Raw genomic sequence first — 19,393 nt, forward strand, 5'->3', positions numbered from 1 at the left:
AGAACTTTGGATACCCACCACCTCGGGTAATATGTAAACCACCTTACGTCAAAATCCCGTGAAACATGCATACCTTTTGCCCCATAGCAGCTATATCGAAATATGATCCCATTTGGACCACATGCTCATAAGTACAAGACATTGTTCAATGGTGTATAAAACACGTAAGGAAAGACAAAAGTCGGGCGGAGCCGACTATATAATACCCTACACCTACCCTACAATTATAAATTCGGGAAACATATAAATATATATGTATATGAGAGCAATATCTAAATCTGAACCGACTATTAAACAGATCGTTGGAAAACTGTTGTTACTACGGCCATACAAGTGTAAATCCGGCGATAAATATATATGGGTGCTACATCCAAATCTGCACCGATTTTGATGAAATCTAGAACATATGTTAAGATCAGTAACAAAACAATCCGTGCCAAATTTTGTGCAAATCGGTTGAGAATTGTAGCTACTACGGCCATTTAAGTGCAAATCGGACGATACACATATATGGGAGCTATATCTAAATCTGAACCGATTTTTAAGAAATTTAGCAAATACGTTGAGATGAGTAACGAAACAGTCCATGCCAAATTTTGTGCAGATCAGTTGAAAAATGTAGTAACTACGGCCATTTAAGTGCAAATCGGGCGATACATATATATGGGAGCTATATCTAAATCTGAACCGATTGTTATCAAAATCAATAGCATTTGTCCTTGGGCCAAAAAAGTGATATGTGCAAAATTTTGTAATGATTGGACAACAAATACGACCTGCACTTTGATTACACGAATACATGGACTCACAGATGGACATGGCTAAATCAAATCAGAAAGTGTTTCTGAGTCGATCGGTATACTTATCAATGGGTCTAGCTCTTCTCCTTTTTTGCGTTGCAAACAAAAGCACAAATCTATAATACCCTGTACCACAGTGGTGCTGTAGGGTATAAAAATATTGGTCTTTTTAGTAGCTACATCTAAAAGAAAACCGATATAAACCATATACGACACGGATGTCGAAAAAAATAACACAAGTAAATGTCCCAAATTTTGCCGAAATCGAACAATAAATGCGCTTTTTATGGGCCAAAAACCTTAAATCGAGAGATCGGTCTATATGGCAGCTATATCCAAATCTGCAACGATCTGGGCCAAATTAAAGAATCATATCGAAGGCCCAAACACAACTTGCTGTCCCAAATTTCAGCAAAATAATAAATGTGGCTTTAATTGGCTTACGACCTTAAATCGGGAGATCGGTCTCTATGGTAGCTATATCAAAATCTGGACCGATCTGCTCCAAATTAAAGAAGAATGTCGAAGGCCACAACACAACTTACTGTCCCAAATTTCAACAAAATCGGATAATAAATGTGGCTTTTATTGGCTTAAAACCTTAAATCGGGGGGTTGGTCTATATGGCAGCTTTATCCAAATCTGGACCGATCTGCGCCAAATTGAAGAAGGGTGTGGGTTGGCCTAACATAACTCACTGTCCTAAATTTCAGAAAAATCGGATAATAAATGTGGCTTTTATGGGCCTAAAACCCTAAATCGGCGGTTCGGTCTATATGGGGGCTATATCAAGATATAGTCCGATATAGCCCATCTGCGAACTTAAACTGCTTATGGACAAAGAAAAAAAAACTGTGCAAAGTTTCAGCTCAATATCTCTATTTTTAAAGACTGTAGCGTGATTTCAACAGACAGACGGACGGACAGAAGCACGGACAGGCGGGCGAACATATCTAGATCGACTTTTACTCTGATCAAGAATATATATACTTTATAGGGTCGGAAATGGATATTTCGATGGGTTGCAAACGGAACTACAAAGTGAATATACCCCCATCCTTCGGTGGTGGGTATAAAAATCCCTTCTGTCAAATTTTGATATAATCGTTTAATAAATGGGCACACTAATGCAATATTGTTCCAAATCGAACGAACGTAAAGGAGTTTTATTCAAATCTGAACATACAATATTTTTTCGATTTTCAATAGGCTTTGTCTCTTGGCCACAAAAAGCTGCCAGTTTCAGTTTTGAAGATGATCGGACGAAAATTGCAACCTGTTGATTGTACACAAATTAACATGAAAAGACAGACAGACATAGATAAATCGAATCAGGAAGTAATTCTGAGTCGATCGGTATACTTATCATCTTTTTTCCTGGGTTTTACAAACAAAAGCACTAAGTTATAGTATCTTGTACCACAGTGGTGGTGCAGAGTATAAATATAGTTATAGATTGTTTGACTTGATTTTTATATTTTTACTCTTTTTAAGTGAAGTAAAACACCTTTTAGCAACTTAACGCACTACTTTAGGAACTTAAAACCTACCATTCTGATAACTAGAAACTCACATTTACTGAAAAGTTCCTTCAGTAATTTTGCAAAGCCTCTTCAATAATCACAAAGCACTCCTATTGTGACATCACATGAATTTCAGAGAACCAAACGAAAGAAAATAATATGTAGTAGTAATAATCTTACATAGTTTACATTCCATTTGAAATTTCAGCAAAGTGAGGGGGTAACTTAGGATTTCTTTGAAACCGTTACATCATTCGGATAGGGGCAGGAGGGCGCCAGGATACATCTGTTGCTGTTACTCCTTGAAATCTTACAAGGTGTTCTGTTTATTATTATCGTTGGACTTGGAAGCACTCGCTGGTCTCGACCTTGGACGTTTTTTGGGTTGCAGTGAATAGAGGCGCCCACTGCGAGGAGGTCGCGCATGTTGCTCCGTCAGTGAGATGCTTTGTGTTAATTGGTAACTGGAAAATGGAAAATGGCATCAGATTGTGTCCAGAGGCAAAAGAAAAAAAGAGATAAACAAAAAACTGGCATAAGTCAATTAGTTTACAATTGTAATGAAATTATAAAAAGATCACAAGAACCCATGCACACACATGCAACGTCAATGAAAGCGTGTCACAGTGGCAAGGCATTATTTAACTATAAAACGATTTGCAAATTCGGTGTGGAATCAAAAAGAGAAAAACAGGTAACAACGTTCTAAGTTTAGCCGGACTGAGTCTTTGGTAGATTGCACTAAAAATTTACCATTATTAACTCAGTTCGTATATGAATTATTTTGCAACAATCAAATCGAGAATTGATTGCGGTTTCTACGGTCTCAAGAAGTCAAATCTGTGTATCGTTATTTAACGGGCCAAAATCAGTATATAGACCGATACTGATCATGCAGTCGCAGCAGAAGTTTTTGTGTCAAATTTCAGCTAAATTAAGAAAAAATTGAGTCATCTAGGAGCTCATGAAGCCAAATTTCAGCCAAATTAAGAGAAAATTGAGTCATCTAGGAGCTCATGAAGTCAAATCCGGGAATCGGTTTGCAAGTGATATGATTCACGCTGCCTCATCGGTGATAGTTTTAGTTCATTCGCACCAAGCCTCTCAATAAACCAGAGTCCTTTGAGCCCTTTATTACTCCAACCTCTCAAAGAACGTATTGGTTTGCCAGAGAAGACCAATCTAGGCCATAGGCAAATTATAGAGATGCAAAGATAAAATATGTTCGGCCTTGTCCTTAAGACTCGTACCAGATGTGTTCGTCAAAAGCCCCTGCTGATCTGATATATGTCAGATAGTGGAGCCGGGCCCAGCCGATACGGGATAACCATGAGCACCACACAGGCAGGAACTTTGAACTCCGACTTGTGTGGTTTCCGTCGTTATCACTGGAAGCTTAGCTGAAAGCTACCAGGCGCGCCCACAGGTTGCGGATGGTGAAAAGCTCCGTTTTTATGCGGAGTAGCTGCAAATGCGGCCGCGGGCAGTCAGCGATTTTCGAGAGGAGAGTCTCAGTGAGGAGTCAGGTAGCACTGGCTCTTAATTAAATACTGAGTGCCTATGATACTCGAGATGACAAGGCGAGTTATTTGTGCCTTCAAATAACCAATGGCCAACATCAGCGTCTGTTCCCAGGTTAGGGGCGGCTGGCGGCGAGCGTCGGATCTTGGAGCAAGCGGCTCGCACCAACGAGGAATACGTGTGCAATCCCACAGAACCATGCGGTTGGGGCGCTGGGTCAGTAACCCGCCCCTGGAAAACTGAGAACTACTATGAGAAACAAAGGAATAGTAAAAACGGACCCCCCCCAACATTGACGACCCGCGCAAACGAAAAAAGGATCATGATTTGCGGATCTGCACCTGGAATATCCGCACTCCGTATAGAGAAGGTGCAGTATACGCGATGGCGGATGTATTTGAGAAGTACAAGGAAAATATTACCGCCTTACAGGAAGTGCGATGGACTGGGAATGGCGTCACTACAACACCAAACGGTGACGAACTATACTATAGCTGCCATAACACGAGGTATGAATTTGGTTGTGGATTTGTGGTTAGTCAGAGACTGAAACACCTTGTCTCTAGCTTTACTTCGGTGGATGAGAGGCTAGCCACAATCCGCATAAAAGCAAATTCTTGAACATTAGCCTTATTTGTGCCCATACCGCGACGGAAGACAAAGACGAGCAGACCAAGGATATTTTCTACGAACGCTTAGAGAGAGGATATGACCTCTGCCCCGCCTATGATATTAAAATCGTTCTGGGAGATTTTAATGCGAAGATAGGGAAGGAAGACATTTTTGGTTCAACATTCGGAAAGTTTACTCTCTACGAGATAACGTCCGGTAATGGGTTGAGGCTGATAGATTTCGGCGCGGCAAAAAACATGGTAGTTAGTCGCACCAGATTTCAAAGCCACATGGCTGTCACCCGATCAAAACACGAGAAAACAAATTGATCACGTTGTGATAGATGGAAGGCATTTATCCGGCGTGTTAGATGTACGATCGATCCGTGGAGCGAATATAGATTTGGATCACTACCTTGTCGCAGCAAAGGTTCGCACCCGTTTGAACATGGCGAGGAAAGTACGATCTGACACTGCACGGAAGCTGGACAATGAAAAGCTGCAAACACAACAAATGGCAGCGGCATACTCCACTCGACTGATCCAACTGCTTGATGAAAGAACTACTTGTTCCAATGATATAATGGCGCAGTTGCAAACTATTGCCCACTCCATGGAAAATGCCGCGAAATCCGTACTAGGGTACCGAAAGCCTCCTTCAAGAAACCCATGGTACGACCAAGAGTGTCTAGATGCTACTGAAGCCAAGAATGCGGCATTTAGAGCAACCCTGCAATCAGTAGCAACGAGCCAGATGAAGGAGAGGTATCGGGAGAAAAGGAGAGAGGAGAAACGTCTATTCCGCAGAAAGAACAAGTAAAAGCGTGCTAAGTTCGGCCGGGCCGAATCTTATTTACCCTCCACCATGGAGCGCAGTTGTCGAGTTCTTTTCCCGACATCTCTTCTTAGGCAAAAAGTGATATAAGAAAAGATTTGCTCTGCTATTAAAGCGATATAAAGATATGATCCGGTTTAGACCACAATTAAATTATATGTTGGAGACCTGTGTAGAATGTCAGCCAATTCGTGTAAGAATTGCGCCCTTTGGGGGCTCAAGAAGTAAAATAGAGAGATCGATTTATATGGGAGCTGTATCGGGCTATAAACAGATTTAGACCATAATAAACACGTATGTTGATGGTCAAGAGAGGATCCATCGTACAAAATTTCAGGCAAATCGGAAAATAATTGCGACTTCTTCAGTTTATATGGCAGCTATATCAGGTTATGAACCGATTTAAACCCTATTTGACACAGTGGTTGAAAGAAAAAATAAAAAATAAAAAACGTCATGCAAAATTTCAGCCAAATCAGATAGGAATTGCGCCCTCTAGAAGCTCAAGAAGTCAAGTCCCCAGATCTGTTTATATGACAGCTATATCAGTTTATGAGCCGATTTGAACCATTCTTGGCACACTTGTTGGATATCAAAAAAAAAACATGTTCATTCCAATCTGATAAGAATTGCGCACTTTAGAGGCTCAAGAAGCCAAGGCCCAAGATCGGTTTATATGGCAGCTATATCAGGTTATAAACCGATCTGAACCATACTTGCCACAGTTGTTGGATATCATAACAAAACACGTCGTGCAAAATTTCATCAAATCGGATAAGAATTGCGCACTCTAGAGGCTTAAGAAGTCAAGACCCAAGATCGGTTTATATGGCAGCTATATCAGGTTATGGACCGATTAGGACCATACTTGGCACAGTTGTTGAATATCATAACAAAACACGTCGTGCAAAATTTCATGCCAATCGGATAAGAATTGCGCACTCTAGAGGCTCAAGAAGTCAAGACCCAAGATCGGTTTATATGGCAGATATATCAGATTATGGACCGATTTGAACCATATTTAGCACAGTTGTTGGATATCATAACAAAACACGTCGTGCCAAAATTCATTCAAATCGGATAATAATTGCGCACTCTAGAGGCTCAAGAAGTCAAGACTCAAGATCGGTTTATATGGCAGCTATATCAGATTATGAACCGATTTTAACCATACTTGGCACAGTTGTTGGATGTCATAGAAAAACACGTCGTGCAAAATTTCATGCCAATCGGATAAGAATTGCGCACTCTAGAGGTTCAAGAAGTCAAGACCCAAGATCGGTTTATATGGCAGCTATATCAAAACATGGACCGATTTGGCCCATTTACAATACTAACCGACCTACACTAATAAGAAGTATTTGTGCAAAATTTCAAGCGGCTAGCTTTACCTCTTCGGAAGTTAGCATGCTTTCGACACACAGACGGACGGACGGACGGACAGACGGACGGACATGGCTAGATCGACATAAAATGTCACAACGATCAAGAATATATATACTTTATGGGGTCTCAGACGAATATTTCGAGTAGTTACAAACAGAATGACGAAATTAGTATACCCCCCATCTTATGGTGGAGGGTATAAAAAGGAAATGGAAAGACGTGAGTGTGAGTGAATTGAGATGTACAAGAGTCAGAATGAAGTCCGGAAATTCTACACAAAGAATTAAACATCAAACCGATGGCTTTGGTGCAAGCACATTCTCCTGCAGAGACAAAGAAGGAAATCTGGTAACTGACACAGATAACATGCTGAGGATATGGAAAGAACATTTTACCCAACTGCTAGTGTCCGACGTTGGCGGCGGAGAGGATACCGCAGAACCAATCCCTGATGATGGTATAGAATGTTTACCTCCTAGTCAGAATGAGGTCCTAGTAGCAGTGACCCGACTAAAGAATAACAAGGCAGCAGGAGCCGACGGGTTACCCGCTGAACTATTTACTTATCTGCTAACTATCAGCTTATCTGCGCAATCTGGCTAGAAGAATGCATACCCGATGATTGGAACCTCAGCATACTATGTCCCGTACACAAGAAAGGAGACAAGACGGAATGTGCCAACTACAGAGGAATAAGTCTCCTCCCCATCGCATACAAGTTACTCTCGAGCGTACTGTGTGAAAGATTAAAATCTAAAGTCAATGAGATAATTGGGGTCTATCAATGCCGCTTTGGACCTGGTAAATCCACCCCAGACCAGATATTCACACTGCGAAGAGAGTCAGTGAGAAAATGGGTCTGGCAGTAAATGGAGATAAGACGAAATGCATGGTTTCAACTCCCAAAACGCCTTGTACAACCGAGCAGATAAAGAACATGGGAACCACAACTTTGAGATAGTCAGTAACTTTATCAACCTCGGCTCCGCCGTAACCAAAACGAATGACACCAGTTTTGAGAGTAAGCGAATAATAATACTGACAAACAGATACTATTTTGGACTAAGTAAGCAGTTTAGAAACAAGGCCACCTCTCGACAGACGAAGATTACACTATACAAGACACTGATACTACCCGTGCTGTTATATGGTTCCGAAGCATGGGTACTTGCGAAAGCAGATGAGGCAGTGCTTGGAGTATTTGAGAGAAAGATTCTTCGTAAAATATATGGACCAGTTTGCGTTTACGGAGAATATAGGCGACGTATGAACCACGAGCTGTATGAGCTGTATGACGACGATACCATAGTTACATGCATCAAAATACAACGGCTGCGTTGGCTAGGTCATTTTGTCAGAATGGATGAAGAAGCTCCAGCAAAGAAGTCTTTTGAAGGCAAACCGGGAAGACCAAAAGCCCGATGGAAAGATCAAGTTGTGGGAGACACCTCGAAACTTGGTGTCAGAGATTTTAGAATGAGCGCAGAAGATCGAGGCGCTTGGAACTCTCTTCTACGTTCGGCTAGTGGAGCAAATATTCTGTCATAGCCAATTGAAGTAAAGTACGTGGAGCCTGGCGTAGACACTCCACCGGGCGTTCCGACTTTTCAAGCATCATAGGCACTCAGTATAAAAGCATGAGCCGGTGCCTCTCTGCATTTCGCTGAGACTCTCCAATCAATACCACTGATGGTCCGCGCCTGCAATTGCAGTTACTCCGCATGGAGCATTTGACTATCAGCAACCTGTGGACGTGCCCGGTAGCTCCCACTTACGTTTCTCCCACCAAAGCTTCAGCCTGTGTGTTTCTCTTAGTTATCCCATGACAAGTCCAAACCGTTTGTGACCTAATAGTGTTCTAATGGCCAAATTACTGTATGTTAAGAAGTTTGCCTTCATCGTTCTCGCATAAAGAGAGTAACACCCGAGCATTTTATGATAGCATGGATTTCGGCCTGTAGGACCGTGATATGGTTAGTCAGCCAAAAGCAGAACTCGGTGTCTGGGTCCTGTGGATGGGCGTCCCGCCTATGCAAATTTGCCATGAGGATTTCATTAAGGAACAGGCGCAAACTTCTCACACATTAATGAGTGTTGTTCGATTGAAATTTAAGCAAAATGATAGGTGACCACCTTTTTATAACCGAGCTCGAAAGTCGTGCCGTAGTGCAACACCTTTTTGTGAGAAGTTTTTCCATGGCATAGTACCTCATAAATGTCGCCACCATAGGAAGGGGATAGTCATCCCTCCAAACTAAGACAAAACGTTCTCTGATCCTGTTCTTCTTCCTATTCTTCGGCGTTCTCCATACTTTCGAGGCGTATGTCATTATTGGCCTAATTATGCTGCTGTAGAGCCACTCAGTTACTTTGGAGTCAGAGCCCATCCATATAGTGCCGAACATCTACGAGCAAATCACTTTCAAGTAATCGACTTTTCAAATATCGGAATTGTTCAAGTGAGGAAATAGGTGCCTCGACTGGCAGTGTATTCGGCCAGCACCTTCGTCTTCTGCGTAAACAAGCAGCTTTAAGACTTCTCTGGGTTTACGTTCAGACACCTACGTCTAGCATATACGCATACCATTTTCAAGAAGTTTTTTAGCCTTTCTGCATAGCTGATTCGAAATTCTACCACTTAGAAGTATAACATCGTCTGTACAGAATACGGTTTCAAATCAGTCAGGATCCGTGGAAGGACATAAAAGCTGGTCACCCATGGTAGTGGCGATAAAAGGCCCACCTGTGACCATAAAGAGGTATGTGCCACTTTATGCCTTACCCTTATGTAGTGGATTCACTCCTGCCTTACAATATGTCTTATCCAGTTCCCAAAGACCCAATTCACCCTGGTCAGGTCTAAGGATTGAATTACTGTATGGGTCCTCAAATTGTAAAAAGCATCTTTCGAATTTGATGATAGTCCTAGCCATGCCATTTACCATCAAGTCAGGACCTGCTGATTTAAATGGCTGGAAGCTTTTCAATGCTTCTTTTACCATAACGTCCGCAACGATGAATCTTCGATCAACCTCAATGTTACTAAATTTCGATGTCTCTGTGTGTTCTGTCCTATCCTGTGGAAAATAAGTCCGCATCTAATGACTCAACATGTCTTCCGTTATCTCGTCTCTTACATCAACGACATCTACTAACGTCTTAGTTTGGTCATGGGTTTTTGGGAGAAACTTTTTCATCTTGACGCCGCCATTAACACCATCGACCTGTTCGCAGAAAAGCTTTTAGGAGCTACGTTTTTACTTGGTTTCAATGGCAACACTATCATCACATTTCCTTTTGGCTAATGCTCTTAATTTTTCCATCATAAATTATCTTAGTCTCCTCCATAATGTTGTTGCCACCCACTGTTCAGCCTTGTTTGTGCTGTGGGCGAAATTGCGGTGCTTCCTTTACAAATTAGAAAATCAAAATGCCCACCAACAAATAAAAGTTGTCACTCACTTCAGTTCGAGTTTCGCCAAACGTTGCTTCATTTTGGCTTGGCTGGCAGTGTATTCGGCCAGCAAACGTGCCAGTCTCATGTTGAGATTTTCCACAGAAACCTCTAGTTTTTCAATGCCACTCTCAATGGTGTCATGAACACGTTGGGAATCTGCAAAAACAATAACACAAAACAAAAAATTAAAGTCCAACATTGAAAAGTGATACCCTGTGGCCTAGGACCAACACTTACCCGCAAAAACTTGCTCATCCAACAAACCATCCTTGCGTAACAACTGACATCCTCGCTCCGTGAGGGTGGCTCTCGCCTCAGGATAGTCGGCCAGCGTCTCCCATAGGTCACGTTTGGCCAAGCAAAATAAATCTGAATAGCCCAAGGAACGAACATTGGCAGTACGACGATTGCCAGTGCGATTGCCGGCAATTTCCAGCACAGAGACTTCACCAAACACAGAACCGGCACCCAAGGTGGCGAAGACAGTCACACCATCATCGGCCACCACGGACAGTTTGCCACGCTTGACAATGTACATTTCCTTGCCCACATCTCCTTTGCGGCAAATGTAGTCGCCGGGACTGAATACTTGTAATTTTAGCTTTAACACCAATGCCTCCAACAAGCCCGGTTCGGTGTCGTGGAAAATACGCACCTGTCTCAGCGTGTCCATGTGAACTTGAATGGCTATTTCGGCTTTCAACTTATCGGGCAGTGCGGCAAGAACACGCTCCTCATCCAGAGCACCACTTTGAGACCAGGTATAGGCAAACCATCGTATGACACGGGCCTCCAGTTCATGGCCCACCTTGCGAAAGGCCATGTATTGCTTGACGCCGTCCATGCGATTTTGAAATTCCACACGTGCCACATTCATATTAGAGATCATAGAACCAATGTTACCTAGTGTATGAAGTTAGAGGAGTGCAGCAGCAGGTGGTCAAGGAAGGAAGAGTCGCATGGTTTAAAATAAATAAAATAGAGAAAAAAGAAAATTAATAATATCATAATATATCAGAAGTATATAAATCGTTAAGAAATAATGATTATCTAGAACAAGTTCAACGAACGACCAATGTCCCGTGTTTCCATAGTTTAAAATAGTATGGCAACCACCACTTGTTGCCTTTCAAAGGTTTACTGTAGAATTTTGAAACTCTACACCTATAGATAAAAAAAAGATAAAATTAAGTACGGTGTTGTTGAAAAGACTCCACACATATGCTATCAGATCTACCACAAATGTTCACAAATTACCAACAGGTTTTTTTGGAGTAAACGTTAGAAACTGTTCACAGCCGTTCACATTCTGACAATCTCTTGTGCACAGTTTTTTCTGAAGATTCCATACGTTTTGTGTACTGCTAAGAATTTTTTTCCAATGCGTCAATTGAAGCGGGCTTGTCTGTATAGACATGAGCTTCAACATAGCCCCACAAAAACCAATCTAAAGGCGTTAAATCTCACGATCTAGGCGGCCAATTGACCAGTCCCGAGCGTGAAATCACATGTTCACCGAACTCGCCTCTCAATAAGTCCATCGTTACGCGTGATGTGTGGCATTGGACACCGTCTTGTTCAAACCACTTTGGCAAAAAAAGTGGGATAACATCTCATGGTAGCGCTCACCATTCACAGTCACGTTACGATTCGCATCATCTTTGAAGAAGTACGATCCAATGATGCCACCAGCCCATAAACCGCACCAAACTGTGCCCTTTTCTGGATGCATTGACAGCTCTTGCAATGCTACTGGCTGGTCTTAACTACAAAAACGACAATTCTGCTTATTTACGTACCCATTGAGTCAAAAATGAGATTCGTCGCAAAATGGAAGAAGCGCGCGATGAACTTTTTTAACAGAGCACGAATTTAGATCATAAAATTCAAATATTTGCAAACGTTGTTCGTTTTTAAGACGATTCATGGTTAAATTATAGACCAAAATGAAGATGTTTGATAGTAAAACAAAGTACAAAACGTGTGTGAGCTGTTTCAACCAGTATTGTCAAAAAAAATCACCCTTTGGAAGCAATGTCAAGGAAAGGGTCAAAAGGGGACTGGCCGGGGACGATACGCGGCATGTATACGGCGGCAAGTCGGCCGATTCGCACCTATGGATGTTTGGCGATGTATTTGGCTCTGCAAAACTGTATCCTTAGATGGACGATCCGGAAGGCACAGGGTAAAGTGGCGGAGCTGAGCTCTGCAACAAGAGTGCCCCTATATGAGTAGGAGCGCCATTAAATAGGGTTAATACTCTATCTGAGGCATTTGTAGGATGACAGTGCGATGTTGCGTTCTATTATATGCGGGGCGATAGATTATTTACCATCGTGTCCTTTCTTATTAACGGGTTGGACATCATTTTTATACCCTCCACCATAAGATGGGGGGTATACTAATTTCGTCATTCTGTTTGTAACTACTCGAAATATTCGTCTGAGACCCCATAAAGTATATATATTCTTGATCGTCGCGACATTTTATGTCGATCTAGCCATGTCCGTCCGTCTGTCCGTCCGTCCGTCCGTCCGTCCGTCCGTCCGTCCGTCCGTCCGTCCGTCCGTCCGTCTGTCTGTCGAAAGCACGCTAACTTCCGAAGGAGTAAAGCTAGCCGCTTGAAATTTTGCACAAATACTTCTTATTAGTGTAGGTCGGTTGGTATTGTAAATGGGCCATATCGGTCCATGTTTTGATATAGCTGCCATATAAACCGATCATGGGTCTTGACTTCTTGAGCCTCTAGAGTGCGCAATTCTTATCCGATTGGAATGAAATTTTGCACGACGTGTTTCGTTATAATATCCAACAACTGTGCCAAGTATAGTTCAAATCGGTCCATAACCTGATATAGCTGCCATGTAAACCGATCTTGGGTCTTGACTTCTTGAGCCTCTAGCGTGCGCAATTCTTATCCGATCAGAATGAAATTTTGCACGACGTGTTTTGTTATGATATCCAACAACTGTGCCAAGTATGGTTCAAATCGGTTCATAACCTGATATAGCTGCCATATAAACCGATCTTGGGTCTTGAATTCTTGAGCCTCTAGAGTGCGCAATTCTTATCCGATAGAAATGAAATTTAGCACGACGAGTTTTGTTATTATATCCAACCACAGCGCCAAGTATGGTTCAAATCGGTCGATAACCTGATATAGCTGCCATATAAACCGATCTGGGGTTTTGACTTCTTGAGCCTCTAGAGTGCGCAATTCTTATCCGATTGGAATGGAATTTCGCACAACGTGTTTTGTTATGATACCCAACAACTGAGCCAAGTATGGTTTAAATCGGTCCATAACCTGATATAGCTGCCATATACACCGATCTTGGGTCTTGACTTCTTGAGCCTCTAGAGGAAACAATTCTTATCCGATTTGAATGAATTTTTGCACGAAGTATTTCGTTATGATATCCAACAACTGTGCCAAGTATGGTAGAAACCAGTCCATAACCTGATATAGCTGTCATATAAACAGATCTGGGGATTTGACTTCTTGAGCTTCTAGAGGGCGCAATTCCTATCAGATTTGGCTGAAATTTTGCATGACGTATTTTATTTTTTTTTTCAACAACTGTGTCAAATAAGGTTCAAATCAGTCCATAACCTGATATAGCTGCCATATAAACCGATCTGGGATCTTGACTTCTTGACCCCTAGAGGTCGCAATTATTATCCGATATGCCTGAAATTTTGTACGATGGATCCTCTCATGACCATCAACAAACGTGTTTATTATGGTCTGAATCGGTCTATAGCCCGATACAGATCCCATATAAATCGTTCTCTCTATTTTACTTCGTGAGCCCCAATAGGCGCAATTCTTATACGAATTGGCTGACATTTTACACAGGTCTCCAACATATAATTTAATTGTGGTCCGAACCGGACCATATCTTGATATCGTTGTAATAGCAGAGCAACTCTTTTCTTATATCCTTTTTTGCCTAAGAAGAGATGCCGGGAAAAGAACTCGACAAATGCGATCCATGGTGGAGGGTATATAAGATTCGGCCCGGCCGAACTTAGCACGCTTTTACTTGTTCTGAATAAGTGTCTTCGGGGACGGGGAACCCTGCCTTTCCCGGGACCTGCTGTAAGCACGCAAGGGTTTTAATTAGATAGAGGAAACAATGCTGGAGCGTTTGAAATAAGGCAATCAGATAACATTTTAGACAGGTGTAGCGTTTTTCAGAGGTCTTCGCCGTCATTATGACATTCTACACTACTTCGGTTTCGGAAGCAGCTGCATGATCGGATTGTTACGGTAAGCGTGGTTATTCAGGCGAAGATGGCGGCTCTGGCATCGGACCCTATGAGGGCGAGAATAGTTAGTAGATAGGTTAAGTTAGGTTTAAGGGCAGTCTGCCATCAGACTCACTCAGACGTTTTCGTCTATAAGGATACCACAAAAACGGAAGAAGGAAGATTCCTTCTAGATCCTACCATCTGAACCATCCAGAGCGCTTCAAAAAGCCCAACAGCTTGCGTATATTCATATCCGATAGATCAGACAGGTTTTTAAAGAAATGAGTACCTAAAGTGGAACTCCTTCTGACTGTTTGTGCGGGACACACACACAGATTGTATTCTATAGTCTCTTCTTCTTGGATGTCCTCACAGCTTCTGCAAAAGTCGTTACTGGCAACCTTCAGTCTATCAGCAAGTTTTCCGATTAGACAGTGACCTGTCATGACGGACACAATGACAGCGAGCCAAAGCGGTAGACCTCTTCAAGTCTAGATTAGGCCACATAGTTTTGGAATGCTCACAGCCCCCCCTTAGTGACCATCTGACGATTCGTTATCGTTCGGGGCTGGTCCTGAAAACTTACAGTTTATATGTCGCTAGAGGCATGCCCACAGATTCCAGTTTCCCTGGAATTTGAAGGTAGTTCTTAGTCTCGCAAGCTCGTCCTCTTTACAAATCCCTGGGATAACTCTGTGGCCCGGCACCCAGAACAGGTGAATTTTGAAATGTTCAGCCATCTCGTTAAAAGATCTGCAACAGTCGAGGGCGGTTTTTGAGTTCAGAAATACGTTCTCCAGGGATTTAAGGGCTGCCTTGCTGTTTACCTCTTAGCAATTCCACCACTTCCTTAATTACAAGGATCTCTGCTTGATACACTCTGGTAGCCTTTTCGATATGACCAGTTCAAGATCTATAGAGTTCATCCCAAAGCCCACCTGGTCGTCAGTTTGGAACCATCCGTAAAGAAGTCTATGTAACTTCTGTTATCAGGGATATCGTGGTTCCAATCGGTTCTGTCAGGAATAGTGGTACAGTACTTTTCATCAAAAAGCGGCTCAGGTAGGATGTAATCCACACTGCCTGGAACATCGGATATTGTAGGATAACACAGTGTCCGTAGCAGACACATAATCAATGAGAAAGCTCCCTTAACCACACGGCAGTGGTCGCTGCAATTTGGGTAGCCACAAAGCATACGTTATAGCATTAAATTGGTAGCATACGTTATAGCATTAAATTCAGTGCATCAGGTGGTGTCGTTCTCATTGCGGCTGTGATACCCAAATAAGCCTTCCTTTGGAACCGATTGAGTATTGAACAGTTGGTGAACTTTTGAAGCGCCGTCCACCAGTCCACAACACCATATAGCATTATAGATCTGACAACTGCAGCATATACCCAGTGCACGACACGTTGTCTAAACCTCCCAACTTTTCCAATGGCTCTCTTGTACTTGTATAGGGCAATAGTTGTCTTTCTTTCTCTTTCCAAAATTTTGGATTGGATTGGAAGTCCAATTTCCTATCCTGCACAACACTTTTAACAACTGTCTTGAGCTTTTAGAGGGCGCAATTCTTATCCGATTTGGCTGTAATTTTGCACGTGGTGTTATTATATGCCAAGTGTGGTTCAAATCGGTCCATATAATATGCCAAGTCTGGTTCAAATCGGTCCATAACCTAAAATAGCTGTCGTATATACCGATCTTGGGACTTGACTTCTTGATATTCTAGAAGACACAATTCCCATCCGATTTGGCTGAAATTTTGCATGACGTATTTTATTTTGACTTTCAAAAACTATGCCAAATAGGGATCAAATCGGTTCATAACCTGATCTAGCTGCCATATAAACCGATCTTGGGTCTGGACTTCTTGAGCCTCTAGAGGGCGCAATTCTCTTTCGATTTGACTGAAATTTCGCACGTGGTATTTTGGTATCACTTCCAACAACTCCGCCAAGTATGGTTCAAATCGGTTCATGTTTCGATATAGCTGCCATATAAACCGATCTTAAGCCTTGACTTCTTGAGCCCCTAGAGGTCGCAATTCTTAGCCGATTTGACTGAAATGTTGCACGTGATGTTTTGGTATCACTTCCAACAACTGTATTGAGTATGATTTCAATCGGTTTATAATCTGGTATAGCTGTCATATAAACCGATCTGGGATCTTGACTACTTGAGCCAATAGAGCGCGCAATTCTCTTTCGATTTGTCTGAAATTTTTCATGAGGTGTTTTGTTATGATTTCCAATAACTGTGCAGTATGGCGCAAATCGGTACATAACCTGATATAGCTGCCATATAAACCAATCTGGGATCTTGATTTTTGAGCCTATAGAGGGCGCTCTCATGACCTTCAACATACGTATCTAATATGGTCTGAATCGATCAATAGCTTGATACGGCTCCATATAAACTAATTTTCCGATTTTGCTTTTTGAGCCCCTACAAGGGGCAATTCTTATCCGAATGAACTGAAATATTACACAATGACTTCTACAATGTTCAGCATTCATCTATGGTCCGAATCGGACTATAACTTGATATAGCTCCAATAGCATAACAGTTCTTATTCAATATTATTTGTTTGCCTAAAACGAGATACAGCGCATATAACTCGACAAATGCGAGCCATGGAGGAGGGTATATAAGATTCGGCCCGGCCGAACTTAGCACGCTCTTACTTGTTTATTTTAAAGCTTTGGTTCTTTAGCTCGTTTTCATTGCTAAAATCCTACGAATAAGGTAAAATCTTAAATTTGGTGCCAATTTTTTTTTTTTTTTTTCAGTGTACCCACCATTCCTTTTGTAAGTGCAAATTTGCCCATTGCAACATTCCATTGAGGAACAGGGGCATACTTGTAACAAATTAATGAGTGCTGTCCGATTCAAGTTTAAGCTCAATGATAAGGGACCTACTTTTATAGCCGAGTCCGAACGATGTGCCGCAGTGCGACACATCGTTGAGGAGAAATTTTTAGATGGTGCTAGAGTGAATACTTTAAACCTAACCATGAATACATGGGACTACATTCTAAGTCCGAAAATAATGTCCACCAGTAGGGCCTGTATATATAAAATGTTGGCTTTATCACAATATGCCAAAAATCGATTCTTCAACAGCTCATTATCATATTTTGCTTTGCTTCCCTTGGCACTATAAGGCAACTCTTTCTTCTCATTCTGCCCCGCATTGGTCCCTAACAAATCGGTTATTGCCTTTTTGGGCGATAAGATTACCCAAAAACATTAACTACATTCGCCGGCATTAAATTAGGGCATCTTTCGCTTGACTAATGTTTGTAGTGCCAAATATATTAAACAAGAAATTATGGCCTTTTAATGTTAGAGAAGGACGTGAGCTACTGTAGTACATGGTATGCCGGATGCTTTCAGGAACCAAAAATAAACACAAAAGATTGATATCTTTTTTGAGTGTGTCCTTGGTTCGACTGCCAAAGTTAATATTCCTTTGCACCAATGAAGAAAACCCAACACCATTTTGCTCATAGTACCAAAAACAGCACATTTAAAGCAATTAACAAAATTTATGAACTAAACAAACACTTGTAGGTGTTTATGCGATGGACACCAATAAACGAGGTCTTAAGAAGGAAATTTAGAAATTAGTTTATGAATATGATGGAGATCGTAAAATAAAAATCTTGTTGCATCACAAATTGTGATGTTGATACGTAGGTATTATATTTCGAACATATGGCAAAGACAGTAGCCAATAAAAGTTGTTTATATCTTTGTAATAGTCGTAGCATATATTTTAGTATCAAAGCTTTATGGAAGCGAAACAAGTGGAAAGGGTCGGTCAAGTCGAAACGCAAAAACCTGTCAGGCAGATGATTAAAGGGAATTATGTCAACAAAGATGCTAAAATGTAGTTTTAGAAATTTCAGTGAAATCGGATTATAAATGCGCCTTTTATGGAGCCAAGACTTAAAATCGACATATCTGTCTATATGGCAGCTATATCCAAATATGGACTGATTTGAGCCAAGTTTCAGAAAAATGTCGAAGAGCCTAACACAATTCACTGTCCCAAATCTCGGTGAAATCGGACAATAAATGCGCCTTTTATGGGCGCAAGACCTTAAATCGAGAGATCGGTCAATATGGCAGCTATATCTAAATCTGAACCGATCTGTGCCATATTGCAGAAGTATATCGAGGGGATAATCCTAACTCACTTCCATATTTTGGCAAAATCGGACAATAAATGCGCCTTTTATGGGCGCAAGACCTTAAATCGAGAGATCGGTCTAAGCAGCTATATGCAAATCTGGACTGATCTGAGCCAAATTGAAGAAGAATGTCGAAGGACCCAACAGAACTCACTGTCCCAAACTTCGGCGACATCGGATAATAACTGCACCTTTTATGGGCCAAAAACCTTAAATTGAGAGATCGGTCAATATGGCAGCTATATCCAAATCTGAACCGATCTGATCCAAATTGAAAAAAAATGTCGAAGGGCCCAACAGAACTCACTGTCCCAATTTTGGCGACATTGGATAATAACTGCGCCTTTTATGGGCCAAAAACCTTAAATCGAGAGATCGGTCAATATGGCAGCTATATCCAAATCTAAACCGATCTGTGCCATATTGCAGAAGTATATCGAGGGGATAATCCTAACTCACTTCCATATTTTGGCAAAATCGGACAATAAATGCGCCTTTTATGGGCGCAAGACCTTAAATCGAGAGATCGGCCTATATGGCAGCTATATCTTAATCTGGACCGATCTGAGCCAAATCAAAGAGGAGTGTCGAAGGGCCCAACACAATTCACCGTTTCAAATTTAGGCAACATCGGACAATAAATGCGCCTTTTATGGGCTCAAAACCTCAAATCGAGAGATCGGTCTAAGCAGCTATATGCAAATCTGGACTGATTTGAGCCAAATTGAAGAAGAATGTCGAAGGGCCCAACAGAACTCACTGTCCCAAATTTCGGCTACATCGGATAATAACAGCGCCTTTTA

The 19,393-nt window shown here is 41.7% G+C and overlaps 1 protein-coding gene across 2 annotated transcripts in view; it reads right to left on the reverse strand.

Moving 5' to 3' along the window:
• Nucleotides 1–1,702: 1,702 nt before the first annotated feature.
• The window catches only part of LOC106090426 (cyclic nucleotide-gated cation channel subunit A), a 145,174-nt gene continuing 127,483 nt past the window's right edge, over nt 1,703–19,393 (reverse strand). For both annotated transcript variants that reach the window (XM_013256596.2, XM_013256597.2), the window contains 3 exons: nt 10,371–11,036; nt 10,139–10,289; nt 1,703–2,787 (listed from right to left, as the gene is read on the reverse strand). In XM_013256596.2, the coding sequence (XP_013112050.2) occupies nt 2,634–2,787; nt 10,139–10,289; nt 10,371–11,036 (971 nt within the window). In that variant the 3' untranslated portion in view covers nt 1,703–2,633. The remainder of the gene's footprint in view (nt 2,788–10,138; nt 10,290–10,370; nt 11,037–19,393) is intronic.

Source organism: Stomoxys calcitrans, chromosome 5, assembly GCF_963082655.1.
Source record: "Stomoxys calcitrans chromosome 5, idStoCalc2.1, whole genome shotgun sequence".
Classification (NCBI taxonomy): domain Eukaryota; kingdom Metazoa; phylum Arthropoda; class Insecta; order Diptera; family Muscidae; genus Stomoxys; species Stomoxys calcitrans.